Source organism: Theropithecus gelada, chromosome 2 (genome assembly GCF_003255815.1).
Source record: "Theropithecus gelada isolate Dixy chromosome 2, Tgel_1.0, whole genome shotgun sequence".
NCBI classification, from domain to species: domain Eukaryota; kingdom Metazoa; phylum Chordata; class Mammalia; order Primates; family Cercopithecidae; genus Theropithecus; species Theropithecus gelada.
The window spans coordinates 46,144,674-46,163,452 of NC_037669.1; the positions used below are offsets into that span (position 1 = coordinate 46,144,674).

General features: G+C 53.9%; 2 protein-coding genes across 4 annotated transcripts in view; both read right to left on the bottom strand.

The window, feature by feature from the left end:
- Positions 1–3,239, bottom strand: part of ZXDC (ZXD family zinc finger C) — a 37,708-nt gene extending 34,469 nt beyond the window's left edge. For both annotated transcript variants that reach the window (XR_003118122.1, XM_025376220.1), the window contains exon 1: positions 2,232–3,239. Coding sequence is in view for 1 of the 2 variants with exons in the window: in XM_025376220.1 (XP_025232005.1) it covers positions 2,232–3,138 (907 nt within the window). In the remaining variant the exon portion in view is untranslated. The remainder of the gene's footprint in view (positions 1–2,231) is intronic.
- A 5,743-nt stretch (positions 3,240–8,982) lies between these two features.
- UROC1 (urocanate hydratase 1) overlaps positions 8,983–18,779 on the bottom strand; it is a 39,622-nt gene continuing 29,825 nt past the window's right edge. For both annotated transcript variants that reach the window (XM_025376358.1, XM_025376357.1), the window contains 4 exons: positions 17,103–17,202; positions 16,002–16,083; positions 11,176–11,275; positions 8,983–10,292 (listed from right to left, as the gene is read on the bottom strand). In XM_025376358.1, coding sequence (XP_025232143.1) covers positions 10,152–10,292; positions 11,176–11,275; positions 16,002–16,083; positions 17,103–17,202 — 423 coding nt within the window. In that variant the 3' untranslated portion in view covers positions 8,983–10,151. The remainder of the gene's footprint in view (positions 10,293–11,175; positions 11,276–16,001; positions 16,084–17,102; positions 17,203–18,779) is intronic.

Genomic DNA, 18,779 nt, shown 5'->3' on the forward strand with positions numbered 1-18,779 from the left:
GAGAAATCAAATACTAAGGAACAAGATTTTGTCTGGCAGGGTTGATCTTTGAAAGGTTACAAATCATCCTACTGGCCAGGATTTTCACCCCTTGGGGGTGATGCTGCATCCTCTACACATCCAAATTTCCTCCCTGACACCCTCTAACTGCCAGCCCTGTCCCTTGCTATTTGGCTTCTTTTTCCTTTTGCCATTTCCTTAGGTTCTCTGCTTTGTAATCTTCACCTCCATCCTAACCCCCGGCCAAAGCAGCCAAGCCTTAACAATTCCACAGCAATGCTTCTCCTCCAACAGAAACATTCAAGGCTCCAACAGGGTGGAAAATATGAGGCTGCAGGATGTTTAACACGGGTCTTTGCCGCAGCTCTTCTTGGAGACTTTAACAAGATACCATCCTGCCTGTGAACTGCCACACAGATGCACATGGCATAGCACTGCCCAAAAGTATCAACCCAAGGAACCCTACTTTCCCCAGCAACATCTAACCAGGAAATGCTGATCTTTGGCCTCGATCTGGTCCCAAAATACCCCCAAGAACCCCCCACAACCCCATAGATAATTACACCCTTTGGTTCTCCCTCTGCAATCTCACCTGCTAGAGACCCTCATCATTCCCACTCCCTGGCTCAGGCCCTCAGGAAATTCAGGTCTGGGCCCTTTGATGATGCTTCACTGGTACTGCTCCTGCTTTTAACCATCTAATCTCATCTCAACACAAGAAGCCTCATGGATCAGCCAACACAAAACCCTCAAGGGACCTCACGCCTGGAAGCAGGCAGGATCCGTAACCTTCCTAGCATCATACACAGAATGAAACTTTTTTAGCAGGGAGAGGGTCTACAGCCACCATCAGATTCCCAAGAATGTATGACTAAAAAAGGCTTTGAGCTAGTGGCCTCAAGCCACATTCTCTCTGAAGAGGAATGCGCAAGACAGTCCACGGGCATATGTGAGAGAAAAAATAATAAAACCCGTTCATAATTATCATCTCATCCTTTCAAAATTCTTGTTTGAAAACATTATAAGGAGAGCCGTGTGCATATACAGGTTAAGGGCATGCTAGGCACACATTCCAGTTTGGTTTGAATGACTGGTCCTTCTTCCTGGGCCCTCACCACAGCCCACAATCCCCACCTGGGCTCTGCCATCCAGCCGACCCCATTCTTCTGCCTTTCCAGGCAGGAATCCTCTCTTGCCCTTCTGGAGGAACCCCGTCCCTGTGAAACCAGGAAAAGCTGCCCATCCTGGTGAAGAATTAACTGTGTTGGAGTCCTACATTCCCTACAACTGTAAGTCCACACAGTGGAGACAGCGGAGAAATAACCAGCAGGGGACTTTTTTTGTTTTTGTTTTTGAGACAGAGTCTGGCTCTGTCGCCCAGGCTGGAGTGCAGTGGCGAGATCTAGGCTCACTGCAAGCTCCCTCTCTGGGGTTCATGCCATTCTCCTGCCTCAGCCTCCCGAGTAGCTGGGACTACAGGCGCCTGCCACCACGCCCGGCTAATTTTTTGTGCTTTTAATAGAGACGGGGTTTCACCGTGTTAGCCAGAATGGTCTCGATCTCCTGACCTTGTGATCCATCCGCCTCGGCCTCCCAAAGTGCTGGGATTACAGGCGTGAGCCACAGCGCCCGGCCACCAGCAGTGGACTTTATCCACGAGGCTCGGCCTTTGTTTCTTCATGTGTAAAATGAGGACAGTTTTTAACCTTCACAGTCGGCTAATTTTTAAAACTTCACAAAACTGTGAGGTTCAACGGAAATAAAAGTATAAAAGGCAAAAAAGCCAGGATGTGCGCACACCTGTGGCTATCCTCCCAGCGTGTTAAGGTCCTGAATCTGGCCACATTCATCTCTGCTTCTCCAGCACGGAGTGTGCACCCCATAAGTAAATGACGAGACTGAGGAAAATAAAGACCTGACACACAGCTCCGTGCCACTCTGTGAAGATGCGCTGCCGCTTTCATCAAGCGCAAGCAGGTTAAGGGTATCTGTTGCCGCCGCCTTTGGGAAGCGCAGCTGTGGTGATCTGCGCTACCTGCCATCGAAATCCCTGCGGCAAGGCAGGGCCAAGATCTCAAATCGAATGACATGGAAGGAGCTAGAACACAAATCCCGAAGAGCCTGCGTCCCCGGCTTGCTAAGGTCTGGCAGGCCCCTCTGTGGGACGGACGTGGCACCCGGGGCCTGCCTGCAACACCGCGCAGCCCGCCCGCCCCCGAGCGCGCAGTTACCGGGAAAGTCACACTTGTAAGGGCGCTCGGGCTCGAAGTGGCTGCGCTGGTGGGAGCTGAGCTTGGCGTGCGTGGGGAAGCGCTCGGCGCACACCTCGCACTTGAACAGGCTCTCCTGCTCGTGGCCCTTCATGTGCGCCTTGAGGTTATAGACCGTAGTGAACTTCTTGCCACAGCCGCCCACCGGACAGCCGAAGGGCCGCAGCTTGTCGTGCGACTGCAGGTGCCGCTTAAGCTTGTAGGACGTTGTGAAGGCCCAGCCGCAGCCCTCCAGCGGGCACTTGAAGGGCCGCCGGCCTTGACCGCCGCCGTGCGTGAGCAGGTGCACCTTGAGCTGGTGCTTCTTGGCGAAGGCCAGCGCGCACTGCGGCTCGGGGCAGCGGTAGCTGGGCGTGCTGGGGCCGGAGGCCTGGGGCGCGCGACGGGGCGCGGCGGTGCCCGCGCTTGCGGGGCCGGGCGGCGCAGACAGCGCGAGGACGCCGCGGTCGAGACGCACCAGCAGATCCTGGCTGCTGATGGTGACGGCGCCCGCCGGGGCTACGCCAGGGCCGGGGGCGACGGCCGGGCCGCTGGGGCCCTGCTCCGGGCGGCTCGCCGGGTTGGCACGGGAGCCAGGCTCGGCCTCCTGTGATCCGGCAGCCTCGGCGGCGGCGCCGCCGTGCGGCACTTCCAGCAGCACCAAGAACGAGTCGCCGTCGCTGTCGTCCTCAGCGGGCGGCGGGCTCGGCCCGGAGGCCTCCTCGGGCCGCGCCCCGGGCCCGCCATCTTCGGGGCCCCGCACCAATAGCAGGCGGCGGCGCGCGGGGCTCGGGCCGGGCGGCGCTGGGGCTCGGCGGAGCGGGCCGGGGCCGCCGCCATGTTGCCCTCCGCGCGCGGTCGGGGCGGGGAGCAGCGCCGGGAGGTCCATCTTGGGCCCAGCGACGGCGTCGGAGCCGCTTCGGACGCAGCGCGGCCCGCGCCCCGCCCAAGTGTGCGTGCACTGCCCCGGGACGCGATCCGCGCCAAGACCCGTCGTAGAGTCCGGCTCGGAACCGCGCGTGCGCGGACGCCGCCGGGCGATGCGCGAGGCCTGCTGGGCTGACGTGACGTGGGGCGGGGCTGCGGGGGCGCCAGAGGCGGGGGCGGGGCGCCGGGACCGACTAGGGCGGGGCGCGGGGTCGGGGGGCGGAGCGCCGGCCCCGAAAAGGGCGGAGCGCGGGGCACAGGACAGCCGGGGACTGGGTGAGGCCCCGAAAGCTGAGTGAGCGCTTCCCTCTTGTTCCCGCTGGCATGGGAGTCAAAGCTTGTCTGACTTCGAGTCATATTAGTATTTCAGACACTTCACAAGCAGCCTCTCGTAAGCACTGACCGCGTCCCAGGGGCTGTGCCTGTCTGAGCTGATTAAGCGTGCGCGGTCACCCAGGGGTGAGGAAACAGGTACGGAGAGCTTGAGTCACACACACAATTGGCAGCCGGCAGATTCAGGATTCGAACCTGTCCAACAAGCTGGATGCCTACCCCCAGCTCACTTAAGTGCAAGCCCGCCCGCCGCCGCTGGCGCACAGACCTCGTTTGCTTTGGCCCAGGTCCTTGCTGGGCACACGGGGCCTCCCTGATAGGTAGGACCCCTGTCTGTATTTCCAACTGTATTTCCTACTAAACTTGACACAACCTCACTCTGCAACAGCTGAATTACTTACTGTTTCCGTTCCTTGCCCTCTCCCACCTAACCGTGCACCTCCACATTCAATCTGGACTCCTCCACTTCAACCTCACCACCACTCAGATCCAAACTCGCACTTTATTCCTGGGTACTTGAAAAATAACTACTAGCTGGTCATCGGTCTCCCTCCGCTCCACTCGCTCCCGTCCATGGGGCACGGTTTTATGATCTAAAAATTGCACATCAAATTATGCTCACCCCCACCTTACTCCCGAAGGCGCCTATGGCCTTGCTAGTCTACCCTCCCCGACCTGTTTCCCTCACTTCCCGCCACTCTCCCGCTGCCTCCCACCCTTCCCCCGCACCCCACCTCTTTTTCCCAGTTCATCCAGCAGGCCAAGCTGGTTCCAGCCTCAGAGACTTGGCGCAGCTGATTCTGATTCCTCCGGGAGGACTCTGCGGCCCTTCTGATCCAAAGCACATGCTTACCCAGTCCCGTATTCCCACCTCTGTCTGATCTGTTTGCTCTTAGAGCTCTCATCACCCGCTGTTTTGTGTGTTCCTTCCCTGCTCCTTCACTGCCTCTCCCCCTCTGGAATGTAGTCTGCTGGAGCCCAGGAACTGTGTCCTATTCACGGTGTGTGCCCAGGAAGACTGTTGATGCATATTTATTAAATACATGAATGCTTTATTATTAAGAGTATTTTTTAGAAGCAACACAAATTATAATATTAAAAAGAATAGGATACATCCATTAAATATATCAGTTTATGCCAAAAGCATATTGTTCCTAGACCATTCAGTGGAGGAAAGAATAGTCATTTCAACAATGGCGGCACTGGGACAACTGCATCACCACATGCAAAAGAACCAATTTGGACCTGTATCTCTCATCAGAGGCAAAAATTAACTCAAAATAGAGCAAAAGCCTACATGTAAAGCATAAAACTATTTGAAGAAAAATAGGTGTAAATCTATGTGACCCTGTATTAGGGAATAGTTTCTTAGATATAATATTGAAAGCATAAGAAAGAAAAATAGATAACTTGGACTTCATCAAAATTAAAAACTTACTCAGGTAAAAGGACACCAATAAAACAGTGAAAAGACAACTCAGAATGGGAGAAGAGTGTGCAAATCGTGTATCTGATAAGGATCTACTATCTGGAATATATAAAGAACTCTTTTAACTCAACAAGAAGACAAATAGTCCACTTTTTTAAAAGGCAAAGGTTTGAATAGACACATTTCTCCAAAGAAGATAATACAAACAGCCAATAAGCAAATAAAAAGAGGCTCAACATCATGAATCATTAGGGAAATGCAAATCAAAACACAGTGAGATACAACTTCACACCTACTAAAATAGCGGTAATTTTTTAAAAAACAGGATATAGAAAAATTGGAACCCTCACATATTGCTGGTGGGAATGTATAATGGTGCGGTGTGGAAAACAGTTTGGCAGTTCTGCAGAAAGCTAAACATAATCTCCACATGAGCCAGCAAGTCCATCCCTATGTTGCTGAGGCTGAAGTGTGGTGGCTCTTCACAGGTGCAGTCATAACTCAGCCTCCAATTGGCCTCAAGCAGTCCTTCCAGGTCAGCCTCCCAATTAACTGGACTACAGGCATATGCCATCATGCCCAACTTGAAGAAAAAGAAATATTTTAAAATAAATGTAGTGTAGCCTAAGTGTCCGGTGTCTATAAAGTCTACGGTAGTGCAGTCATGCCCGAGGCCTTCACATTCACTCACCACTCACTCAGTGACTCACTCAGAGCACTTCCCAGTCCTGCAAGCTCCTTTCATGGTAAGTGCCCTATACGGTTGTACCATTTCTTTATATTTTGTGTAAATAGCTTATTTTTACTGTACCTTTTCTATATTTATCTATGTTTAGAGACACAACACTTACTGTTGTGTTACAGTTACCTGGCATATTTAGCATGGTACCATGCTGTGCAGGTGTATAGCCTAGGAGCAGTAGGCTATCCCACATAGCCTAGGTGTGTAGTAGGCTGTGCCATCTAGGTTTGTGAAAGGATACTCTATGACATGCATACGATGATGGAATCATCTATTAATGCATTTCTCAGAAAGTATTCATTAAGTGCTCATTAAGAGATTCCTTACTGTACATTTATATTAAATATAATCAAATTTGATTTACATGGATTAAAAAATCAAATTTTAGAGTTCAGTTCCTCTCTGTGTCAAATACTATGTCAAATACTGAACACACTGTGTACAGCCTGCAGTTACCACACTGGACAGTGCAGACCGCCACTAGGTCTGTCACTGCTGTAAGGCAGGGTCTGGAGGCTGCTGCTGTCCTGGTCTTTCACACAGCTCACCAGGTGCCCCAGCATGGCAGCTGGCCTCTCAGAGGGTATGTTGCTAGAACTCCAGCAGCCCTCTCTTAGGACGCAGACCCAGAAGTTGTACAGCATTGATTATGCCACATTCTCGTGATCAAAGTAAGTCATAAGACATTGCAGACCCAGGCAAGGGGAATTTGTACTCCACCTCTCAATGGGAGGTACTGGAAATAATTTGCAGCCATCTTTAAACTATCACAACTCTGTGCCTCAGTTTCCTCATCTGTAAAATGAAGAGGACTGAGAAAGAAAAAGGGCAGCCCCTGCCATCCAGAAACTGGTCGGGGGCTAAAGCTGGGCCACTCTGTTCTGTAAGACTTGAACCATCACGCAGAAAACCAACCTAGGCCAAGGTCACTGAGACACAATGACATGAGACAAAGCGAGGCCACGTCATGATGTGTCTCCACCCAGGTAAAGCGAGGTCACTTGCTGTGCCATTTACAAGACACCCAGCACCCCCTCTCTCAGCTAACGTGAGCGACTGCCGCTTTTGTACCCCTGACAGCCTGTCTGTCTGTGTGCCCCCCTCTCTCTATATAGGATTTAGTCAGAAACCTAGTCGTGGTGTTGACTCGATTTCTGGTAAGAGCCAATCCAGGCAAATCCCCGCTTCCTAAGACTCCCCCACCCAACCAAAGCTCAAATCTGATACTCGGTTGTTTCTAATGCCCTCTGCTGAGACACCCTGAAAGGAGCAACAGGACTCCTGGCGAGGGTCAGATGCACCACTTCACCAGGAGGGCTCGAGTCAGCTCAATGTTGTCATTCAGTGGGACTCAGGCAGAGACTTGAACTTGGTAGTCTCAAAGGAGTCCCCCAAATTACAAGGACCACAGAGCTTGCACCTTGGCCACTCAGACCTGCACTCTCCAGGCTGTGTGGAAAGGATTTTGGAGAAGCCAAGGGAAGGGACACAGATGACACACGCATGCACATTCAGATTTATTTGTGTCTGGGGAGAAATCCCACCAACCCAGGTATTGCTGGATGTCCAGCACCTCTTTTGGGCTAAAAGGCATCACGTGGATCTTGAAATTGCTAACAGAAGTGTCCACGATTCCCAAATTTTGATGGGAGTGGGGATGGGGTTCACGGGGAGCAAAAGATCATCTCTTTGTCAAAGGTCACAAGTTCAAATCCCAGCAGAGGTCATAGAAGTCACACAAATGTGGGAGACAGATGGGCACAGGAAACATAGAAGCTCATGCCAAGGGACAAACAGCACGCACACTCTGCCTCACCGTGGGGTCTGTAGGGATTGGAAGGGACTGTGGCCAAGTGTAGAGAGCTAGGCCAGCCCAGAGGGGCCCCCAGCAGATCGCTGCCACAGAGGTAGTGAGAGCATGGTGTCACCTTATATCTTGATTTTCAAAAAATAAGCTCTGGATTTCTCCCAATTTGTAAACATTGGTGACAAAGTCAAGTTTTTTAAAAACAGGACAGACCAAACAAAACACAACTGCAGTCTGAGTGTGGTGCTGTGCTCCTGTGGTCCCAGCTACTTGGGAGGCTGAGGCAGGAGGATCGCTTCAGCCCAGGAATTCAAGGCTACAGTGAGCCATGATTGCACCACTGCACTCCAGCCTGGGTGACAGAGCAAGACCCAGTTTCTAAAAAATATAAAAATAAAACATAACTGCAGGTCAAGTCCGGCCCACAGGCCCCTGTGTGGTTGTCTACTCTGGGAAAACTGGAACGGGAGAGTGCACCACTCAGCCGGGCCCTCCCTCCCTGACCTGGGTTTGCCAGCAAGGAAAGCATACAGTTCCCAGGGACCCTGGGTTTGCAGGGAGCAGGGGCTGCCCAGGGAGAGGACCCTAATGCTGCACTACAGGGCCTGAGCCTTTCTCACCACCAACTGTTAAGGCAACTGAACCCTATACTCATCATGGCCAATTGGTTTCTCTTTTAATCATTTTGATGAAAACATTTCTAACTGGACTATACATCCTTGCCTTCTGAAAAAGAAGATGGTACTAGGCACATCAGAAGCCACACTGTTCCATCCATGGCGACTGCAGCTGTGGCCAGCTACCCCAATTCCGCTGTGAGCCCCGTGGGAGTCAGCTGTCACTTCCCACTGCAGCAGCCGACAGCAGGTTGGCATGCAGGGGCCCAGGGAAGTAGCTTGCTCCCTGGCATGGCTTGGTATGGAGCCCAGAGGGGGCCTGGGGTGTGGCTGGAAGCCACCAGAGCCCTGCCTGTCCTTCAAGAGGGAAGGTGCTGGATGGGGAAAGGGTGATGCCGGGGCCCTGCGGCCTGCTCTTAAGATGTGCGCACAGATCCATGCAGCAGGGTCTTCCATGGAGATGTGGGGACAGATGATGCATCCCTACACAGTCTGTCCCATCTCTCTCTCTCTATCTCTCTCTGTCTTTCTCTCTTTCTCTGTCTCTTCCTCTCTGTATCTCTTTCTCTGTCCCTTTCTCTCTGTCTCTCTCAGTGACTCTGTCTCTGTCTTTCTGTCTCTGCCTCTCTCTGTAACACTCTCTCCTCTCTGTCTCTGCCATGGAAGGATGCAGCGAGAAGCTGGCCTCACAGCAATCACTCCAGCTGGCACCTGATCTTGGGCTTCCAGCCTGCAAATGTGTTTCATTTCTGTTGTTTGGGCCCCAGTGCCAGACGTTATGTGGCAGCCGCCCTAGCTGACCAACCTGGTTGCTGTGTTTCCAGGCCCCACATCTTGGTTCTGGCAGGAAGAAAGGGTGAAGGCAAAAAGCAACCCCACTGGATCTGTCCATTTGATTAGAAAAACGACGGCTCTCAAGAAGGCCAGCCCCACAGACCCCGCCGTCATCTCGTGGGCCAGGACTAGGCCAACAGTCCCTCCTAACAGCAAGGAAGGCTGGAGAATCAGGCGGTTTTCTTACCCTATATTGCTTCCCACACAAAACGAGGCTTTTCTTCACAAGGGAAAGGGGAGAATGGCTACTGGGGAGGAGACGCGGAGTGCAGGGAGGGTGGGGACCAAGAACCCGGCTGGCCTGCCCCTCTCCAGTCCATAGACATGTGGGCTGTCTGGTTTTCTGTGGCCCTCAGAGGCCCACCCCACAGGCTCTTTCTCATTTCTCTGTTTAGGATGAGTTACCTGTTCGTCTGCTGCACGCCCAGCTAAGAGAATGAGATTCATGAGCCATGGCCTTGACAGAGGCCACCTCCCCCATCCCAGTGACCTCCCACAAGGCTCTGGACCCATCCATTGCTGGGCTATGGGATTGGGGGAGGGGTGCCAGACTCCAGCCTCAGGGGCCAACACTCTTCCTGAAGTCTCCTTCGCTGTATCCCTCAGGCTGTGCTGGCCTCAGGGGGTGCCCCTGCTTTCTCATTTCTTCCCCAGTAAGTGATCATTTATCCTTAGGGCAGACCTGGCCTGCCTGTCCATCAGCCCACAGTGCAGCACACAGCTCTGTGAAACCCTTTATTTCCCTGTCTATCCTCCTTCCTGAACTCCTCCAGGCCAGCAGCCCAGCGTGCCAAGGGTCCAGAAAGTGTTTGCACAGACAGCAGATGGGCAGCAGACAGACAGAGTTGCATGGAGGCTGGCAGGTGGCCAGGAAGCAGAGGGTGTGATCATCCCAGCCGGAGATAGCTTGGCCAGTGTTCACCGCAGGGCCCCTAGGCAGGCTTGGGACTCGGCCCTAAATGGACTTTGACAGCCTTCAGGGCTCCCAGGCAAGTGGCATGGTCGTGGACAGAGGGCTGCACGTCTCTGGGCCTCAGCGGGCTGTCTGTAAAATGAGGCTGTGGTGGCACCCTGCGCAGGGCACCATAAAGGCCACGTGAGGATGTGCGAGAAGTGCAGGTGGTGCGGGTGTGCAGGAAGGGTGTGTGCCATGGTTGGGCAGGTGAGGATTGCCAGCGAGAAAGAGAGGCAGGGGCCGCGACTCGTGGCTCCCTCAGAGCTGCAGGGCCTGCTGGAGCACCCGCTCATCCTCCACCTCGTGGGGCAGTGTCACCACCAAGCTGCTGTTCTCCTGCATGGTCTGGCAGATGATCTCATAGGCCTTCTGGTTCCCTGACCAGCAACGCCGGGCCACCTGGAGCAAGGAGGGGGAGAGCAGTCCATGTCAACACGCCTGGGCTTCCCATGTGTGTCCTGGCTCCCACACTTGGGGCCTCTCTGCTTCGGGACCTCTGAGGCTGTCCATGGGGCCAGCTGCCCTTTTGTGTCTGCCCCATCTCCACCCCCAGCTTAGGCTCCCTGTCTCTGGCCCTCCTCTGGGATCTGAAACTGGCCGTTATCACACCCAGTCCGGCTCCCCCGGCTCCGAGAATGGTCTCACCTCCGGAGTCCTCCGCAGCACCTCCCTCCCTTCTAGAATCCACCTTGACCTGAGCTTTACCTTCACAATCTCCCTGCAGTCTGCTTTCTTCCCTCCACCTGGTCTCCCCTGGACGATGCCACACCTCCTGCCCCATTCCCCACTGCCATTCTTGCCACCCCTGCCCCCACTGTCCACATGGTCCCCACACCTGTCCCCAACCCACTTTTCCATGCCACAGCCGGGGCGTCTCCTAGAACAAAACCTCCTGCTCTGGGGTGAAGACCTCCAGCCCCAGCCCTGCCAGAAGCCCTGCAGCTCCCGGTGAGTCGGGGCGAGTCTCCTACCAGCGCCCTCTTTGTCCTCATGCTCACACTCTGGGCCCAGCCCAGGGACTCTTAGTCACCCAAACTATCTGAACTCCCGCCTTGGCTCCAAGCCTCCCCTCATTCTCTGGGTCCCACCTGTCTCCCCATCATCACCTCACCTGACCTCCATTTGAGCTGATTCCCCCTTCCTGGCTGCTGTGCTGTGGTCATGAGAGGAATCCGGCCCCTGTCCCCCCGCCCAGGAGATGATGTATAACAGCAAACGTGGATGGGGGTCACCCAGCTGAAGGCCCTGCCTTCAGGAGGTGGCGAGGACTGGGCTGACTTACACCATTAGAGACGTCCCAGCTGAGCATCAGCCTGGCTCTCTGCTCGGCCTCTGGGGTACCGTCCAGCACCAGGCCGAATCCCCCATTGATCACCTCACCCCTGTAGGAGGCAGAGGAGTTTCCAGTTCAGTCCTTGGGCCCAACCCTGCACAGAGCTGGCAGAAGCCCATGTTTTGGAAGCATTGGCTTGAGACGGCATCAGGGTTGGGGCCGCCACACTGCCGGCCTCTGCAGCCTGGTGGATGCAGGAGTCATGTAGGCAAGCAGAGCTGAGAGCAGCGTGGCCACCTGCCGCCTCTCTGTCCACTTGTGCCCCCTGTGCTGGGCCCGTCGGCCTCACGCCCACTTCCAGCAGCCATTGGAGGTCACCCCTTGATGGAAACCTCCTGGGCACCCCCGGTGGGCTATAGCTGCCCGCTCCCTGCATTCTCAGGGTGCTGCCCTATGAAGCACACTCCCCTTGGTGTGTCTTGTGTTACTCACTGCAGTCATCACTCTTTCTGGTTTTATTTTTAAAAACTATTTTTTTTTAGAGATGGAATTTCGCTATGCTGCTCAGGATGACCATGAAATCCTGGCCTGAAGCAATCCTCTTGCCTCAACCTCTCAAAATGCTGGGATTAGAGGCGTGGGCCTCTGTGCCCCGCCTGATTTTATCCTTATGATCTTTATCTTCTTTCTGCTTGCCTCAAGTGTATGGTGGGGTCCTTCTGATTACCTGATCTGAAGGCTAAGTTCCTTTATTTTCAATATTTCTGATTTTCTAATTAATGCATTTCTCTCCCTCTAACAGTTTTTGATATGTTCTTGTTTTCATTTGTTTGCTAATAGATGAGTTGAACAGATGAGTTTCCTAATAGATGAGAAGTGTGTTGAAGCTCTGCCGCTGTTTCCCTACATGTGCTCTGCAGCTGTTCCCCATCAGCCTGGGATGGCCCTCCTCATCCTCAGCCATCCACCTACGAGCTGCTGCCCTTGAAGGATCCAGCCTTGGCTCCTGCTCAGTCTTCTCAGCTTTCAGTCACACACAAGAAGCACCCTTGATTTTGTAAACGCCTGTCATTGTGTTGTTGTAAACGTGTCCCTCCTGCCTCTTAGTCCTCACTTGCAGTATATCTGTTCCTTTTTCTTCCAGCACCCAAAATGTGCATCTGGTTTCCCTTGTCTCACATCCTTCAGGCCCATCCAGCTTTCCCTGCTTCTCTGCTCAGCCTGAATCCTACTGACCACAACCTCAACCAGTTCTCACCAGGAAGCCGGTGAGAGGTGCCCTGTGCCCCTTGCAACTACCTGCACTGCCCATTCCTGGTCCCAGAAGCTGCACCCCTCCTGCAAGTGAGCCAGCCCTGCTGTCTACCATGCTGCACTTGCATCCCTGCACCTGGGCAGTCCGTGCCCTGCAGTGGGTTGCCCTCACACTTCCCACCAGCCTCCAGGTGGGAGGGTGCTCTGAGTCGATCTAAGGTCATTGCCATTCATCTGTCAGAGGAGCAACAGCCATGCCCAGGCCTGAGCACTCCCAGTGTCCCGCAGCTGGAGAGGCCTCTTAGAGATTAGAACTACAGATTTTGTTTTAGAAGCCTGCATCCCAGAGGGTCAGAGACCAAGGCCACTCAGCTACAGGTGACCTTAGCAAACTGACCACAGAGGAGCCCTGAACTTGCAGATCCCAGGAAAATGGGAATGCTAACACATTGCTATTAATGGCGAATTTGGGGTAACTCACAAATGGTGTTGGAACAACTAACTATACCTTTGGGAAAAACATGAAAGTAGAAAAACATAAATGCCAGATGTATTAAAGTGCATGATTCGATGAGTTAACATATATGGATAGTTTAGAAGGCCTTGCACATGTTACACTCTACAAGTGTTAGCTATTATCAGCTCATTTCCTCTTCACCCCTAGCCTACAAGGCAGTTACTATTATTATGCTTATTTTCTCATTGAGAAACAAAGGCACAGCAAGGCTACCCTGTGCAGGCAGATGGCCTGACAACTGCTGTCAACTATGGCACTCCAGGGCTGTCCATTGGGGCATCGCAGAAGGCACGTGGGAGGGTGGGGGAGGGCTGTGTGCACAGACAGGGCCCTGGAAGCTCTGGCTACTCAGAGAGGTCCTTGGGGCAGAGGATCAGCGTCACCAGGAGTTTGCTGGAAATGCTGAATCTCCATCCCACCCCAGACCTGCTTTTCTTTCTTTCCTTTTTCCCTTTTTTTTTTTTTTTTTTTTGTAGAGAGGGTGTCTCACTATGTTTCCCAGGCTTTACTCAAACCTCCTGGGCTCAAGCAATCCTCCTGCCTCAGCCTTCTAAGTAGCTGGGACTATAGGCATGCACCACCAGGCCTGACTCAGACCTGCATTTTTACAATAATCTGCATTTTAATAATATCCCCAGGGGATTTCTGTGCACATTCAAGTTTCAGATGCACTGTAAGACATTGTTTAGTGTGAAAAAGTGGCAGTATCCAGATATAGAATAAATGGTGGATAGAACATAGCCATCTACCCTTGCCCCTCCCGCATCTCACCAACAAAACTGCAGAGGAATTATTTAACCCACAAGGATGAGGAGAAAGGGACAGGAGAACGGGTGAAGGGATTCTGAAAGCTGGAGGCAGGCATCAGAAAGCTCCAGCTCAGTGTGGCCATGGGAGGGACCGGCAGAACCCATTGGCGCCCCAGGACCCAGGGAACCCCAGGAGTTAGTGGTCAGCACCAAGGGGCTCCGAAGGAGGGCAAGAGCAGGGGTAAAGTTGGAAACACCGGCTGGAAGCCTGCTTACCTGAGGTGCGCTCCCAGCTGCCCACCCACCTGCTGCCTAGAGGCTGCCTGAGCAGGCCCTCGGTGGCCACTGGAACTGACCCTCTCACATGTGAGGCTGCAGCACCAATGGGGAGGCCTCACCCCTCTCACTGGGTCCTCCCAATAGGGAAAGGAGATCAGAAAAGTCTTTTTTGAGGTCCAACCAACCCAAGAACAACAGCCGGGCTCTTGTCTTAATCTCTTGTACTCTGTGGCCCAGCCAGATGGCCCTGTCCTGCAGCCTGTGGTCCAAACGTCCACCTGAGCATGCAGGGCTGCAGCCAGCCGAGCAGTGCCCTATCTGAACTTGAGCGCTGGGCAGATGGCACAAAGACAGATGGCAAACGGGCAATCAGGAAGGGGGCTGCAGGAGACAGTGGCACAGAGGAGGCTAGAAACAACACACAGCTGTCACTGGTTGTCCTGGAGTGGAGCCAACAGACAAGCGGAAACACGGGAAGGTCAGTCCAGGAATGTGAGGGTGAGTGCACAGCCTAGAAACAGGGATCAATGCGCAGGAAGGAGAAACTGCAGAGTTGCAGGGGGTGGGGCGTCCCCTTGGAGTAGCCACAGTGGGGATGGAATCGGGAGTGGCATCCCTTTCAAGTAGCCACGGTGGGGACTGAGTTGGGAGTGGCGTCCCTTTGGAGTAGCCATGGTTGGAGGATAGACGTTTTTTTCCGACGAGTTAGATTATGTACATGTGTAAGTGTGATGGGTCCCAGAATGAATTTGTGGCACTTTCCCAAAAGACCCCTTAAGGGCAGCAGGGTAAAAGGTCCCAGTATCTGGTCAGTCCGTGTCCCTGTCCATAGAGTCTGGGGCAAACCTTGGGGGAGCAACTTAGGAATTTGCAGGGAACATTACCTGTCCTGGGGAGCTCTGAGGGCAGGGTCAGTTGTGCACTGTGTCTGCCTGAATTCTGGCCCTGCTGTCCCTGCCCTAAGGCCCTCAGGGTATGCCCTCTTCCTCAGCCTGCCCAGCCCTGTCCCTTCCTGCCTTTGGCTGTCTGTCAGCAATAATAATGGATCCTGGGGAACCTGGGGTCAGACCCCGGCTCCATCGCCAGCTCCGTGGCCCTGGGCAAACTGCTCAGCCTCCTTCAGAGCCACTCTCTTCCCCTCCAGAAATGACTCAGGAAATCCTGCACAGAAATGCCAGCTACCCAATGGCCAGGCAGCCCTTTTCTGCTCGGAGCTTTCTACAGCCCGTGTGTTGGAAAGGACATGGCCTTAGTCACATTTTCCTCCAATTACAGCCACCTGAGTGCCACAGCACGGAACTGCAGCCTCCAAGGACACGAGGCCAAGCCAGCCTGTTGGAATGCTCCGCCAGGACTTGGCTCTGGAGGGTAGGGGACCACTAGACCCGACCAAAATAGGCTCAGAGGCCAGTCTGGAGATGGCCAATGGAGCCGGGCAGGGGGCGTTGTCCTCCCTCCGAAGCTGCAGCACCCCTTGCTGCTCCCCGCAGCCTAGAATCCAGCTTCAACCAGGAGTCCAGACTTGGGCACCTTTTCTAATAGAGGCCAGCCGGGCAGGGGCAGAGCTGGGAGCCGAGGGGACAGGGGACCTGAGACCTCAGGTCTCCTGCCCCCAGCCCAGCTACCCTGGGAGCCTCAGCTGGGTCTTGCACTCTCAGGTGAGGTGGTCAGAGCAGGAAACAGAAGACCCTGGCCATGAAAGCACCAGGAATTCCATGGGAACACATGGAAACTGACACGCTGGAAACTGACATGAGGAGGGCGGCTGCCATTCTTGCAGAGCCTCTGTAAGAGGCCTCCGAGACCCACGCGGCAGGGGAGATCCAGAGAGGTGGGGTGGCTAATGCAAGTCCTCTCCTGAAGTTCTGTCATCTGTCTCCGCTCATACAAGGAACACATTTTCCACAAGGTGCTGGCAGGGGAGGTGACCAGGGAGGTAGGGCCCAGGACTTCAGGCACCTCAGCCTGGCCCTGCCCCAGAGGAACCCCCAAAACTTCCACATGAGCCCATACCCTGTCCTCTGAAACCTTCTTACCAGCCCACGCCCCCTCCGTTGTGAAGGGCAACCCAGGTGGCTCCGCGACAGGCATCTCCCACGAAGTTCTGCACAGCCATGTCTGTGGAAATAGAGATGCCTCCGCTCATCACCCCCTGCACTGAGTAGGCGCCGGGCTTAGTCAGGCCAGCCTCGGGTGGGGGCATCGGCAGGCCCCGCTGGCTAAGCCAGCACTGCTTGGCTGGAAGGATGGGGCGGCAGCTAGGCCCTAGGGACGGCGCCTCTCACAGCAGCAGTCATGTGTGCTGGCAGAGCCAGAGCTGGAGCAGGAGAAATTGACACATGCCTAGTTGTCCCATGGTGGAGCTCTCCAGCACTGAGCACCAGGTAAAGCACTCCAGAAGCAGAGAGAACAAAAGAATTAAAAGGGATGTGGAACCAGTGTTAGTTCAGGTAAGCAGAGGGCCAAAGAGAGTCACTCCTACTCTTAAAAACGGGGGCAGAGGAGCAAACTGCAAATGAATGGCTTCCCTTGACCCCATTAGGGAACTGAGGTCCCAGGACAACCATCCAACCTGAAACCTGGGGAGTGAGAGCATCTGCAGAGAGAAATAGAGGCCAAGTCGGTCACCTTGTAAGTGTTCAACACATTGCTAAGGGACAGGCGTGGGCCAGCCTGAGACCGTGAGCCCCTGGGTGGACAGAGATAAAGGGGTTTGCACAGTCTTGCAGGCTCTTCCCCTCAAAACCCCAATGGGTACCACAGAGAAGATCAGGGAGAGCTCTAAAAATATCCCCCTCCTCTTGGTGCTGGGCTGTGAAGATGGGGAAGAGATCAGGAGCCAAAAAACGCAAGAAATGCAGCTCTAGGATCTGGAAAGGTAAAGAAACAGCTGGCTGCCCACAGCCTGAAGGTCACCCACGTCCAGGGCAGCCCGCTGGCCCAGTGTGCCTGGCACTCGCCAGTTTTACAACTGGAAGTCCCACATCCCAGACCCCCTCAGTCCTGGGTTGGTCACTCTATGCTGAGCCTCTCAGATGCCAGAACATCTTTCGAAACATTGTGACTGACTGAATGCATCAATTGTTAATAAAATCCAAATCTAAAATGAAAGTTTAAGACATTTTCATCTTCCTCACCTGCACAGAAGGCAGAACCATCGTAAATGTTGGAGGTCTCCCTAAAGGGGCTGTCAGTGCCACTCACGTCATGGTGGTCTCGGCTCAGGACCACCGGCGCCTGTGCGTGAAAGGACAGAAGCTGTCAGCCAACAATGTACGACATGGCTGCCTGGTAAAGGCTGAGGACAAGGGGCAGGCCACACTAGAACCTGCTGGATTTCTCCCCCTGGAAAATAGACCCTTTTCACAACTATTTCTGATGTCATCTGTAGCTTGGAATAGATTCACGTGTGTCCGGCAGCACTCGTGTGTAATACATGTGTGAGCTCACCGAGCACTCACAGCCACTCTGTTCAGATAGGCACAACTGTTATCATGCCCACTGCATAGATGAGAAAGTGGAGGCACAGAGAGGAGAAGAAATTTCCCCTACATCACAGAGCGAGTGAGTCGTGAGCTGGGATTTAACTGGCACTTTTTATGTGCTGGTGCTCCTCGTCTTACGACAGGGCTACATCTTAATAAGCCCATTGTACCCTAAGTAAAAAATGACTTAGAGTATTTTTAACTTACGATGGGCTCATTTGGACACAACCCCATTGTACGTCGAGGACAGTACTAAACAAGTGTCGCTTCGCACCACTGTAAAGCAGAAAAATTGTTAAGTCCTAGTGTCTGCTTAGTCTGGGCTCAAGCCTCAGGCAGCCTGGCCCTTGACCTGTGCAATAGAGACATGGCTGGCTGATGACCTGGAGGTGTTGGGGGACATCACTGGGGGAGTATTTGGCAGCACCTACCAAGAGACCTTGGGCAGGTCACTTCCCTCTGGGAATAGCTCTTGGTTTCCTGGACGAGGTAATTGCTAAGAGCCTTTTTGTGCTACCAGTCTCTGTGAGGACAAAGACTTTTCGCACGGAGAAAGCACTCACACTGAGTTTGATTTTTTAATACGCTCATCGGCAGCACTCCCTGTTCCCCAGGAATCTCTGGCTGCGCAGATACCCAGGAGAGGCAGCTGGCTGCTGCTTAGCCCCGGCGAGATGGTTGTCGTGCAGCCCTGGAGGTCAGGTAGGGCTGTGGCTAAGGGCAGGTCAGCTGGCTCCCCTATGCTGTGCACAGGCAGGCCCGCTATGAAAAGGAGTCCTGGCCAGGCATGGTGGCTCATTCGTGTAATCCTAACACTTTGGGAGTCCAAGGCGGGGAGATCACTTGAGGTCAGGAGTTCGAGACCAGCCTGGCCAACATGGCAAAACCCCGTCTCCACTAAAAATGCATAAATTAGCTGGGTGTTGTGGCGTGCGCCTGTAATCACAGCTACTCAGGGGGCTGAGGCATGAGAATCACTTTAATTTGGGGGGTGGAGGTTGCAGTGAGTTAAGACCCCGCCTGGGCTATGGAGTGAGACTTTCTCCCGAAAAAAAAAAAAAAAAAAAGAGAGAGAGAGAAAAGAAAACGAGTTCTAACTGGCAATTTAAGAAACAGAGTGAAGGAACTAGGAGGAGCCCTGGCTAAAGAGAAGGGGTAGGGGGAGCCATCTGATACTCAGCACAGGGAGCGTGTCAGCCTGGCTCTGCACCGTTCAGTCAGGAGAGGGAGCAGGCAGGTCAGTACCTGATTCGCAGTGTACCTGGGGAGCAGCCCAGCTGTTCCAGCTAAGTAGTCCTATTCCCATCACCAGGCCCTGGCAACTTCTTC